Consider the following 12,978-nt stretch of genomic DNA (forward strand, 5'->3'; position numbering starts at 1 on the left):
ACTCTACAGCTCTCCAGAGCAGCCTTAGAAAATATGATGAATGAAGCTATCGCAGATTTACAGCCAAGGAAAGGGTTGAACTCAGATTTAGGAAATCTTAAAGCACAATGTTTTAGCTTTAAGACAGCTTTGTGGCCTGCATCATGCGGGAGGTCGGACTAGATGATCATAATGGTCCCTTCTGACCTTAAAGTCTATGAGAAAGATTCAAGTTGCTATGAGAATGTTTTTTGACTGCTCTAAGCACATTAAGAAGCCTGTTCAGAATCTACATTTTTCACTGTATTATTTGCTAAATTCCAATTAAATGAGAAAGAATGATGGTAAACTAATAAAACTCTGGATCCTCTAATTAAATCACTGGCACCCTGCCAAGTACTGCTGATTTATTGATGCACCCTGCAATGTCAGGATTCTGGGGGCACAATAGGTCACTAAAGTATTAAACAGATGACTTGTGCTCTTTAATCAGTGCCGGGATGCCAGGTTAGGAAGAGAGAATAAATTCAAGGGCAGAGTACAATAATATCACCAGTAAACAACACCACCACTATGTAGGGAAACAGTGCACAGAAATTTTAGACTACCCGATTTCATTAAATATTCTAGCTTGAGGAATGGAAAGTGCAGAATAACTGCACCTGGGTATTTGTCACTTAAGTCTTTTTTTTGTTTTGTTTTATTTTGTTATTCTTAATCTTTTAAAATACACTGCTTAGTTTAGAGCAGGGGTTCTCAGACTTTTATACTGGTGATCCCTTTCACGTACCAAGCCTCTGAGTGTGACCCCCTTTATACATTAAAAACACTTGTTTATATATTTAACACCATTATAAATACTGGACAAAGTGGGGTTTGGGGTGGAGGCTGACAGCTCGCGACCCTCTATGTAATAACCTCGCGACCCCCTGAGGGGTCCTGACCCCCAGTTTGAGAACCCCTGGTTTAGAGCACCTGAAAGTGCACTGGCTGGGTCCAGGAAAAGGGAAAGTTTCCCTGTACAGTTTTGCCAGTGCATCTCAGCCTTGATCTGCAACAGCACCTCAACCTACTCTTCAAGTAGATACTTTCCAACTACGTTGAACTCTGCCAGACTGTAACTAGCAGAAGATCAGATTCACTTTTCCATTTGCAACAGTCGCACAATCAGAATCCAAGCATGTGCCAAAGTAACAAACAGTCCCTCACATCAGGCTTTCAATTTATGTAAGGTAAAGGCTCTGTGGTTGGGCCTTTTTTCTCAGCTGAAGAAACAGTAGTTGAGAAATCAACTGATTGCTTATTAGGTTTCTGTTTGTCTGGAGATAAGTTTGCAATCCAGTTAGCAAGCATTCAATTAATGATTTTATAGAAAAACAGAATCAGCTACAGAAGAATGGCTGGTCCAGGATCTGTCAAGATACCCAAGACATATTGATCTGTTACAGGGGTAGGCAGCTACTTATTTGGCAGCTCCACCAGACATATAGGTATTCACAGAATTTAAGTCAGGTTCATTTGACTGTTGGCAGGAGCCACACAGGATGAACACACATGAGTAGAATGCCTCCAGGAGCTAGGGGTTCCAAAACCAGACAACGATAATTTAAAATATAACTTGAAGATCCCTTGAGTTTGATCTGAAGATTTTGTCGTGGGATTAGCACCAAGGGAAAAAAGTTCTTCCAAATCACACAGATACTTTATGGCCGATCTGATGCATGCACGCACATAGGCCACGTCTACACTAGCATTTCTGTCGGCAAAACTTTTGTCACTCGGGGTGTGAAAAACATCCCGCCTCTCCGAGCGACATTAGTTTTACCAGCGTAAGCACTCGTGTGCACAGTGCTATGTCAGCAGGAGAAGCTATTGCCGCTTGCTGAGCTGGTTTTATTATGTCGATGGAAGAGCTCTCTCCCATTGGCATAACACGGCTACACAAGCGATCGTACAGCTGTGTCACTATAAGCTTGTAAGTGTAGACATGGCCTAAAACACATACGTATCAGATTGTTCTGGAAAACAGCACTGGGATTCAACCAGTGGCTATAGCAATTAAAGATGGAGTAGTCTTAGAAAAAGCGACTGTTAATATCCTTATCAAAGGAAAAGAATATGATCACATACAGTCACCAGTTTGGCTTCTGGAAGGCTCAAAATGAGATCAACTCCGAATTCCAAAATATCTCCAAGATTTTAACAAACAAAATATTTTTATTAAGAACGAATAGCACTAATATAGCTAATTCTCCAAAAATGTAGAAGTTTATGCATTTAGTATATTTGGTCCTGATTCTGCAGTTTACAATATGTGGGTGAACTGCTACACAGACAGGAAGCCCGACTTCACACAGATTCAGCACTCTGATAGTGAATTGTAAATGGCAGGATCAGGGCAATTATTTTTCATGTTCTAACTTTGCGTATCAGAAAAATTAGCTTAAAAAAAAAAAAAAAAAAAGCATAAAATGCATGGAGTGGTTTGTTACAATTTTGATTATATTTCCCACACCCCCAATAAAGAGAGAAAAATTCTCAGATTCAGTGGTTTTCAAACACCAGATTTAAAGAGTATTTAAAGTTAATGTTTTCCACAGGGGGATTTTACTATGCAGTTAACATATGCTGTTTTCAGTATATCATTCTTTGCAGAGGTGATCTTAATGGAAACAGCTCCTCTGTGTATATTTAAGTGACTTCTTTTGTGTCACTTTTAGCAATCAAGACTCATTAGATAATTCTCTGTAGACACAATGAAGCCTAGGCATCCAGCTATAAAATTGCACAAGTAACATAATGAAATAAAAACATCATTAATAAAATTGCTTTAACTTTTTTGGTTTTAATGGCAAATGCGCCACCTATCAGTTATTATGGGTGTTGCATGATTTATAACCTTACTATATCACTAAGCTAACAATTCACTACCTCATGAATACAGTCAAACTAACAGCTGTATTCAGAGATGCAATATGTGAACTGACATACAAATACTAGAATTACTTGACAGTATAGAAAGTATTTACACACAAAAGGAAAGCAGGAGTCTTTTCTTAGAGGTTTTTCCTATTTGGCATAAATCACTGCAGGAATAAATTATATATGCAATCTAAGAAATATGGAGAATAAGAAAATGGAATATCATCAGCTATGCCACCACTTGTTGAGTGGTGTCCTTCACTGGGAGCACACGACACCAGTGCCTCAGAATCTGTACTGACTGCATATTGCTCTCAGGGTTTAGTAAGTTTAAGATGCGAGTTTTAACTTGCCCTAAGTGACTTGAGACCTGACTACTTCAGAGACACCACTCTTTTCCTGTGATACTGCCACAGTAGAGATCAGTTTAAAAGAGAGGGGGCCACTAGCAAGATATTCCCCATGAAGGTCTTAACTTTGGAACTTACTCCCTCATTTGGTACAAAATAACCTATACCTGTTGTTCTCCAGGATACACTGCAAATCTCATCTCATAGGTTTTAGAAGGACAGGGAGCTGCAATGAGTGGTCTCAGTGGACAAGAAATACAGGATTAGTTGATCCTAGGATATTAGAGAGACAAGATGGGCGAGGTAATATCTTTTATTTAGTAGACCAACTTCTGTTGGTGAACGAGATAAGCTTCAAGTGCTCTGTGTAAGCTTGAAAACTTGTCTCTTTCACCAACAGAAGTTGGTCCAATAAAAGATATTACCGTACCCACTTTCTGTCTCTGTAAAGCGTAATTAGGTCAGCAGAGTAGGAGTATCTGCAGAGAGAAAACAAAACAAAAACAAGGCATTTCTCCTTGTTAAAATGTTTACTATTCAAAACATGCAGCACTGGGGTCTTTTAAAACAATAAAAGCTGGGAAATAGTTTTAAGCAAGAATCCTGGAGCCTGATTCTGACTCACACTGGCTTTAAATGGGTGTAACTTCATTGACTTTGTTTACCACTATGACCTGGGCTACATTTAAAATTTAGATCAACCTTGTTATGTCACTCAAGGTGTGAAAAATTCACACACCCCAAACATTATGTTAAACTGACCTAACCTCCCTCCCTAGTTTAGAGGCAGCTAGGTCAGAATTCTTCCATTGACCCAGCTGCCACTGCCAGTCAGATAGATGGATTAACTACAGGGATGGAAAAACCACTTCCGTCATTGTAGGAAGCATCTACCCTACAGATACAGTGGCAACACCACAGCTGTCCCACTGCAGTGCCCATAGTGTAGACGGTATGTGAGGGGAGAATCAGTCACTCCGTGCTGTTCTGGGTCAGTTCTTTGGAATTCAATCCATGTTACTAGCTTTCACACAAAACTATTCTTCTACATAAAGAAGAATTTATTAGCATGCCCTAAAAGTGGATGAAATTCAGATCTTGATGTGTTCCCACTTATTAACTTTACCATCTGTCATATATCCAACACAATCTATGAAAATGCAGCCAACTGCTCAAAACTCACCAGAAACTGTGTGCAAATCAGATGCCGTCCCCTTGTTTATCAATTCATATTGGAATCCTGTAATTTTCCGGCTAATGTCCTGCTGAGGGGTAGCCTCAATAAACAAGCCCCCTTGATCATAACCAAAGCAATACACTTTATTGCGGCTGCGATCTCCATCTCGGACCAACATTTTCAGTTCTCCAGTTTTTTCCAAATAAATATTTGCTCCTGCGGAGTCCTTGAAAGGCTTTATGCAAACAGTCAAGTGTTTGTAAGAGGCAGATAATGTATTGGGTCGCAGATTGACTATGAGTGCTCCTGTGGGATACATCCATTTTATTGATCCTTCAGAACAGCGGAGGTAGACCTGTTCAACATCCTTCTTGTGAGACTCATGAGTTAAGCCACTAGGGATAAAGAGAACAGGGAAATTAGATGAGTAGCAGAACTATTTAAACATTGGTCATAATTCTCAGAAAACAGGTAAGTCAGCAAAACGCTTTATAGCACTACGGGCCTGATCCATTGTCGTGGTTGACAGAGATCATCTTGCAGATCAAGACTGTGAAATGTGTTAATATTTTGGGATGGGCTTTAAAACAGCTCCAGACAAATCCATAAGAAGTTAAATCACAATTCAAAATGAATTCAGAATTAAACCTTAACTTTTTCCATTGCCTATGCAAAACACCCCACAAGAACTGCAGCAGAATCTAGTGACATCGGAAAGAGGGTAGACAAAAGGTGAAAACCTAGAGTTAATTTCCAGTGAAAGGTAAACAACAGACTAGTATCTCACTTGCGAGTAGGCAAAGCCTAAACTGTATGATCTGTGGAGCCTCAACGGCCTGAATGAGGCCTAAACTAAGGACAGCCCTAAAAGATATCTACCCTATGTTACTGATGTATAGTCACTTGGAATTACTGGATATAGTGCACAATCCTGAAAACCTGTACATATGTGAGTAACTAAAGGTTTTGTAAGATATGGCCCAAAATATACAGTACATTTCCAAATTTTTCAGCATTCAAAATGGTTGCAAAGGAAGTGTGAGGTCTAGTGGGAAAAGCACTGGACGGGTAATCAGAAAATGTAGGTTCTAGTCCCAGCCCTGCCACTAACTTATACAGATATGGGCAAGTCACTTTGACTCTGTGCCTATGTTTCCCCTCCCATGCTCAGAAACTGTCTCTCCCTCTGTGCTAAGCAGCCTATAAGCACAATGGGCCCCTGATCTCAGCTGGGGCCCCAAGGCTCTCCTCTAATAGAAATAATTAAAAGTTTGGCAGTGAGATTTAAGAACAAAAACCAACAACAGTGTTTAATAATGTTTATTCTAAGGCAGTACTGTATAGGCAGAAAAATACAGTGAACGATTCTGAATAGGCAAGATGATGAAACATTATAGTGGAGATCTGGTATTGAAAAATAAAGTTTAAGAGCTTCAACTTCCCTGTAAAGGTTCCTCCTTGGAAACCTTAAAAAAAAGTCAATTTCTGCAGCACATTCCATGAGAGAATCTCAAGAGTATTTTACAAATATTAAGTAATTAAGCCTCATAACATCTCCATTTTATAGATGTGTAAACTGAGGCACAGAGACTTGTCCAAGGTCACACAGGAAGTCTGTGGCAGAGTCAGACACAGAACTCATTTTAACGTGGCATAAATTATGAACATGAAATTCTGGTCTCTCAACACATCTCCAACACACATCTCCCTCTTCCCCACTTCTTCAGTATACTTAGGTACAGAACAAATGATGCTGGATTTAAACTCAGACAGCATTTAGACGAGTTACAAGAAGCCGTGTATAAAAAAGGAAAAAAACAAACCAACATATGGTTTGCATTTACTGTTGATGTGACTCATTATTGTTAGTGTCAATGTAACCCACTTGATAGAGGTTACACAAGGAAGCTCAGAAAAACTCAGTTTTAATAATACTGTCTGCAAACATGTGCTTTTGAATAATCTTGAAAGCCACATCAAGAGCACAAAGGATGGGGGAGAGCGACCAGTTCCTGACCTTTATTCTCTTGCCCTCAGACACACGGTAGTACTTGACATATTCAAGAAACAGAAGTTTCAATGGGATATCTCATATTGACTGCCTATTTACATCTTGTCCACAAAAATCAATTTTTCAATACTGGTTTTGTGCGATGACACTCAGCCAAAACCAGAAATGAAGAAGTTGGTCTTTTGGGCAGAAGGCTTATGCATCACAGAGATATCAAATAAACCCTCAAACTAAGACTTAGGTGATGCATAGGACTTGTGCTGGTCCTCTGCACCGGCGTGAATTTCACCCTAGAACGGGGTTCTCAAACTGGGGGTCAGGACTCCTCAGGGGGTCACGAGGTTATTACATGGGGGGGTCGCGAGTTGTCAACCTCAACCCCAAACCCCGCTTTGCCTCCAGCATTTATAATGGTGTTAAATATATTAAGAAGTGTTTTTAATTTATAAGGGGGGGGGGGTCACACTCAGAGACTTGCTATGTGAAAGGGGTCACCAGTAAAAAAGTTTGAGAGCCACTGCCCTAGAAGGATACTGTTAAAACATATGGGGAAAAGTGAGGGACTGAATAGGGAGCTCAAACACAATAAAACTGTTGCTGCAGGTGATCCCAATATTGAGACTGTGAATTTTTGCATGGCAAAAATATATATACACACATTCATGCTATTGTTCAAATGAAAGAAAATTGATTCTAAAATTCTTACATGTAGCCAATTATATCCCACAGGCAACAAAGTGATGCTGTTAGACAGATACAGTGAGTACTGACTGCCCTAAAGCACCTGGCATTGGCCACTGTTGGAAGACAGGATGCTGGGCTAGATAGACCATTGGTCTGAACCAGTATGGCCGTTCTTATGTACAGGTACCTGCTGTATACATCAAGCTCTATTATAATGGAGGACTCAGAAATTGAGCAGATTTCAAAACTTGAGGTAAACCTGCAGAATATTAAAGACCTAGTCCAAATGAAATGGAACTTTTATAATGCTGCCATCTATCACCATATTGAAAGTTTGTTCAATTTCATTTTTACTTCTCAGTACCCAGTAATAAACTGTCCCACAGGCACATAATGCAGAGGCCATAAAAGCTATTTTTAATTTAACTTGAGGTTTTTATTTTTTAAATATATGACATAGCAAGAGGTCAGTTGTTTTATGGTTGTGTTAATGAATAAGGCACCCCGTTGTACTGTTTGTTCTAGGAGTAGGTCCTAATAAACAATACTTCCTCCTACAGATCCCAAGAGAGATATGTTGCTCCACTGAACTTGTCTGCCTGATGTTTAGCCTTCCTGAAGTCTCAAAGGGCCATATAACTGCATGTCTTGAAAGATCCATTACTGCCATTTGTGAAACCAATTATTATATATGACAATGCAACAGGCGATGTTTATAAGATGAGAATGTGTCCACCATAGCTACGGGAAAGATGGCTGTAATAGGAACACTTAGCTCTTATACAACGATCTTCATCTGTAGCTCTCAAAGCAGTTTTAAAAACAGGAGAAAGCAACATTATCCCCATTTTACAGACGGGTAAACAGATGCCCAGAGAGGCAATGTGATTTGCCCAAGGTCACACAGCCAGTCCATGGAAGAACTGGGCTGGACGGAGGTGTCTTTACTCCTAGGGTTTGTCTAAACAAACACTTATTTAGTGGCAAGCCAAGGTGTAAAAATGGACCTCACACAACCCTGCCATACAGTGTATCTGCGAAGCATGCTGCAGCACACTACTTGTTCCCTAGTGCACTTTGAAATACCCGGCTTTGAAATGGGAGTAGATCAAAGCACGCTAGGGAACTGTTAGTGCATGGCTGCAGGCTTCATGCAGACACTTAAAGCACAGCAGGTTAGTGTGGAGTAGATTTACACCCAACTTGTCACAAACTAAATGTTCATGTAGACAAGCCCACAGTCTGAGTTAAAGGCTACACTGGTTAGGTTTCAGTGGAGTCAAAGCAGCACTTTTCACTCAAAGAAAATGGGACATCTTTAGAATAAACAAAATAATTATGAATTCTGATTGGACCACACCATGGTATGGTTTCTAATTTCCTCAGGGGCTTGGGGTTCTCCATTAGGCCTTTTAAGACAGTGCAAGACCTTGCTAAAGACATCTGCAGTAAGTAATCAGATCGTACATTATGGCAAACTTTCCCTGGCAAATCTGAGACACTGAAATCATAGCTGAGATTTTCAAAGATGCCTAAGTTATATGGACCAGGCAATTTTCATTAATGGAAAATGGGTGTCCAAAACATTAAGTGTATAATCTCACCGATTCCAAAAACTCCTTGACCTATCAGATCTGCTTACTTGCATCTGGCAATATCCTATTACTAGTCTGTAAGAAGAAGACTGAACCTCCAATGGCACTTAGACACCAAGATGATAGGCACCTTATAAATTGCTAATGTAGACAGACAGCTATAAAGACAACTAATTGATTGCAAAATGCTATACTTTAAACAAAGAATTCCTTCCTGACCCCAGGGAGCAAACAGCTTGTGCCCTTTAAGCATGGGATTTGATTGCCCTGTCTAAATAAAAGTTAGTTACAGTATTTATTCTTAAGAAGCAAAATCACTTTTATGGATAGAGTGGATGACACACAAACAGTACCCATAAAGTGACAATTAGATGATACCCTTCAATTATCAGTCCTGGGGTCACTACTTCTTTTCAGAAGAGGTAAGAGGTCAGCTTCAATCTATATGTAATTGCCTTTGTCTCACCCTGAGCTCCAAATTCATTTGCATTCTGGATATAGTAGTGACACATAAGCTGCTCAATATGGGCAGTTCCACCTATTTTTAAGAAGTCAGCCCTTCTGCTCTTGTGCAACTGGAAGGATCACCAAGGATGTGTCATTTCCTTAATAAGCAAAAATGGGGCTGACCGGTGACAATGGGAAATTCCAAGCCTGGGTCACCAATTCAGCTCCAAACTCTCTGTAGCAAAGAATGACTCACATTTCTCTCAACTATCCCCTTTGGCTGGCAGTCAAAAAACTGAGTGGCTCAGGACACAGCCATGTCCAACCCTGCCTTGTCAGTGGGAGGGTCACCGGCTCAGATAGGAGGAGGAGGGCAAGAGCCCTAAAAAAACCAAACTGGATTTGTATGGGTGCACAGATGACATTGCCATCCATGTTCTAGGCCTTGTTTATGCAAAGTTGAAATGCTCAGGGTGGTGGAGTAGAGATGACAGGCTCTGCCCCAAAACTATAAAACCACAGAGCTATGTATGAAAAGCAGATTGTTAGGAATTTGCTACTGAAATTGACAACTGTAGGCTTTGTCCCATATCAGTTGTACATTGCAAACACACACACCCCCAACTGGATTTATAGTTCAACATTTTACCAATTGTCATGAGTCACTAGAAGTTCATAAATAGTTGCCAACTGTATGCATCTTTCAGATTGTACAGAATAATCTGGACCAAAAGTATATAGCATAATAAATCCACATTTCACTGCTTTGAACAATCTCCATTCCAAAACATCCTTCCATTTCAAGTTAAACTAAACTCTTATTTTAATCAATTCAGATTAAACACATGAATTTATTACAGTAACTGTATTACATTGGTACCCCATTAAAAACAGGTTTAGCCAAACCAAAAACCAAATATATGCTACATGTGTACTTAATTTAGCAACAATTTTGATTGTGAATATAAATGAGAGATTTTTTAGATTATAAACAATAGAAGAGGTTGCAAAACCATGAAGACAAAGTAAAGTTATTACAGAGGATTAAAGTTTAGGAGCCAAACACTTTGAGCGTTCAAGAGGTTTCACAACTAGGGTGATTAGAATAGTTATGGCAGCCAAAGAACAATTGACTAGAATTTGCCTTAAATGACTTTGGTGTAATCCAGAGCTACTGCATTGAAGTTACTCCACCAGTGTAATTAAGAGCAGAATCTGGCCCAATAGCTTTATATATCAGTCTGGTAAAGCACTGAGTTCCATACAGGTGAAATCTGAATGAAGCTAGGTAAACTGTTAATGGGAACACACAAAGAGCCTGATTCTCCTCTCACTTACACCAGTGTAACTATTGACTTTAGCAGAAATATTCCTGATTTTCACCAAAGTAAGTGGAGAATTGGGCCTAAAATCTTTACCCTATTACAAAACTAACCAGGTGCTTTGAAATAAACATGAAAAATAAACAAGGTAACCACCAACAATTAAAACAAAATATCTGAGCCAGACAATTCCTTAATTACCTCTCTCTGTGTGTGTGTGTGTATGGTATACACACACACAGTCAACTTTCATCACAAAAATGACTTGCAGGTGTATTGCATTACAACAAAGTTAATGCCAAGTGTAGGAGGTCACCAGACATGAGTTACAAAACGGGTTATTTCGGTGTTAGGTTGCACAGATGTGGAAGGTGTTGTGGTCAGTAGAAATACCCTTCCTATGCCTGCTAAGACTACCTCCCCCTCATCTCCCCATGGCACGTCTTTGGCAATGCTGATAGTTACTCCTGGAATGTTAATCAACCCCCTTCTCTCTATCCCGCCTCAAAAAAACAGACCAAAAGATTTTTTGCTACACCCAAATCCAAATTCCACATACACACAGATATCTGGGCCAACTCCTTCCTCCTCCCTCTATCACGGATAAAACTCTAATTGATGTCAATAGAAGAAGGATCGGGGCCTCTACTCCGTAAAATTTCACATAAGCCTATGGAGAGAGGCACTGAGAAAGTGACTAGGGACATGTAAATCCATTTTATAGATCCACCTCACCATATCTGATCAAGACCTTCGTGCCTTTTAGTTTCAATATTAAACTGCTGACAAAACACAGATATTGAATGGCAGAGAGACGGGGGGTGGGGGTCCGGAAGGAGAACCCCCCAAAGAAATAGCGTAAATAAGGAATCGGTCCACTGAAATCAGAAAGTGACATGGGGGCAAAACTGAGACAAGGGAAGGAGAATCAAGCCCGAAAACGTAACCCTTGGCCTCGTAGCTCTTAAACAACTGCAGAGAGGCAGAGGCATTCTATCGACACAGAAGGAATGAAAAATTATTTGGAGGGGGAGCCGAGGGGGATATCATTAAAAGGAAAGACTCTGTTCAAAATCAAGTTGTCCCTTTTCTCTCCTTCAGCCACGCGGGGGAGGGGGGGAGAGAGAAAGGGAAGAAGAGAGGGTGAAAGGGTGAAATCCTGCCACAGATGGAACAGATCCCATCCGGGAGGTTAAATCTGCTATGGTCGGGGGCTGCCAAATTGTGACGATTTCAACCAGATTTAAAAAGCGGGGCAGACATCCCGCAAAGAGCCCCCCGCTCCCTCCCTCGGATGCCGGAATGTTAAAGAAGAGCCGCACATTGCATGGCCGGGCTGGACACTGAGCTGCCCCGGAACAAACGGAGAAACTGAACGAAAGCGCGTTAAGAATTTAATCCAAATCCGGGGGAGACACGGCAGCGCTGACTGTCTCCTTCCCCCGGAGCTCGGGACATGCCCCGCTGGGGCTCGGGACATGTCCCGCTCGGGCTCCTCCTCCTCTCCCCAAACGGCTGGCGGGGCAGGGGGGGATGGCTCCGTCCTTACCTCCCCTTCCAGTTGCACAGGTCGCTGGAGTACTGCCCGGCGCCCCCCCGGCACAGCACCAGCAGCCCCAGGAGCAGCGGCAGCAGCCCGGGCGCTGGAGCGCTCAGCATGGTCCCTCGCAGCAGCCCCTCTGCTCTGGTGCGAACCCCAGCGAGACACGGCGCGATGCGATGGGAGGGGTGGAGGGGAGGAATCCGCGGCGTGCAAGGAGGCTTCCCTACATGGTGGGGCCAGAGGGGGGGATTGCACGGGCAGCCTGCCACTGGGAAAGGAAGCGCAGATGCCGGCAGAGCTGCTACCCCGTACCCATCCCTGCGGGCTGCTCCTCGCTCAGCCGCTCGGCTCTACTCTGAAGTTTCCTTCCCCCAGCTCTCCAGACTCCCAGCTGAGGGGCGGGGAGCTGCCTTGCCTCCTGGAGCCACCCACAAAACTCGGCTCCTCCCGAACGGGAGCCTGCAGTTAAGACCTAGCAAAACCCGGCACCGGATTGCTTCCCTTGCACTCTCCTGGCACAGTTCGAGGCCTTGCAGCACATGAACTGGTCTAGTTCTCATTGTATGGCGTCGTGGCCCCCCCACAGTGCTACAGATTTGTTCCCTTCCCCTAATAGGGCATATCCCAGGCAAGGTAACCCTCCTTCAGTATCCCATTCGCCCTCCTGTTGAAAAACCACAGGACAAAGAGCAGCCACTTCAAAGGTACCAAAAAGTAATACGAAAAGTGTAAAGCATCACCTTCAGATGCTGCCCCTGCTGATCTCTTCCCTCATCTCCACTGGCACCCACCAGCATAAGCCTCATTACCCCTTTTTTCTGTTTTGTCCATTTCCATCTCTGTCCTGGCTTTCCTATTACCCATTCCCCCACATCACCACCCCATTAATAGGAGCCTTTACTCTACTTAAATCCTTATGCCACACCCATCAACTGGTATTCAATGCTT

General features: G+C 42.0%; 1 protein-coding gene across 1 annotated transcript in view; it reads right to left on the bottom strand.

Moving 5' to 3' along the window:
- Positions 1–12,554, bottom strand: part of METRNL (meteorin like, glial cell differentiation regulator) — a 33,458-nt gene extending 20,904 nt beyond the window's left edge. The window contains exons 1-2 of the mRNA XM_005297604.4: positions 12,037–12,554; positions 4,435–4,823 (exon numbers count right to left, since the gene is read on the bottom strand). Of these exons, the coding sequence (XP_005297661.1) occupies positions 4,435–4,823; positions 12,037–12,146 (499 nt within the window). The 5' untranslated portion in view covers positions 12,147–12,554. The remainder of the gene's footprint in view (positions 1–4,434; positions 4,824–12,036) is intronic.
- Positions 12,555–12,978: the final 424 nt, after the last annotated feature.

Source organism: Chrysemys picta, chromosome 12, assembly GCF_011386835.1.
Source record: "Chrysemys picta bellii isolate R12L10 chromosome 12, ASM1138683v2, whole genome shotgun sequence".
NCBI classification, from domain to species: Eukaryota; Metazoa; Chordata; order Testudines; family Emydidae; genus Chrysemys; species Chrysemys picta.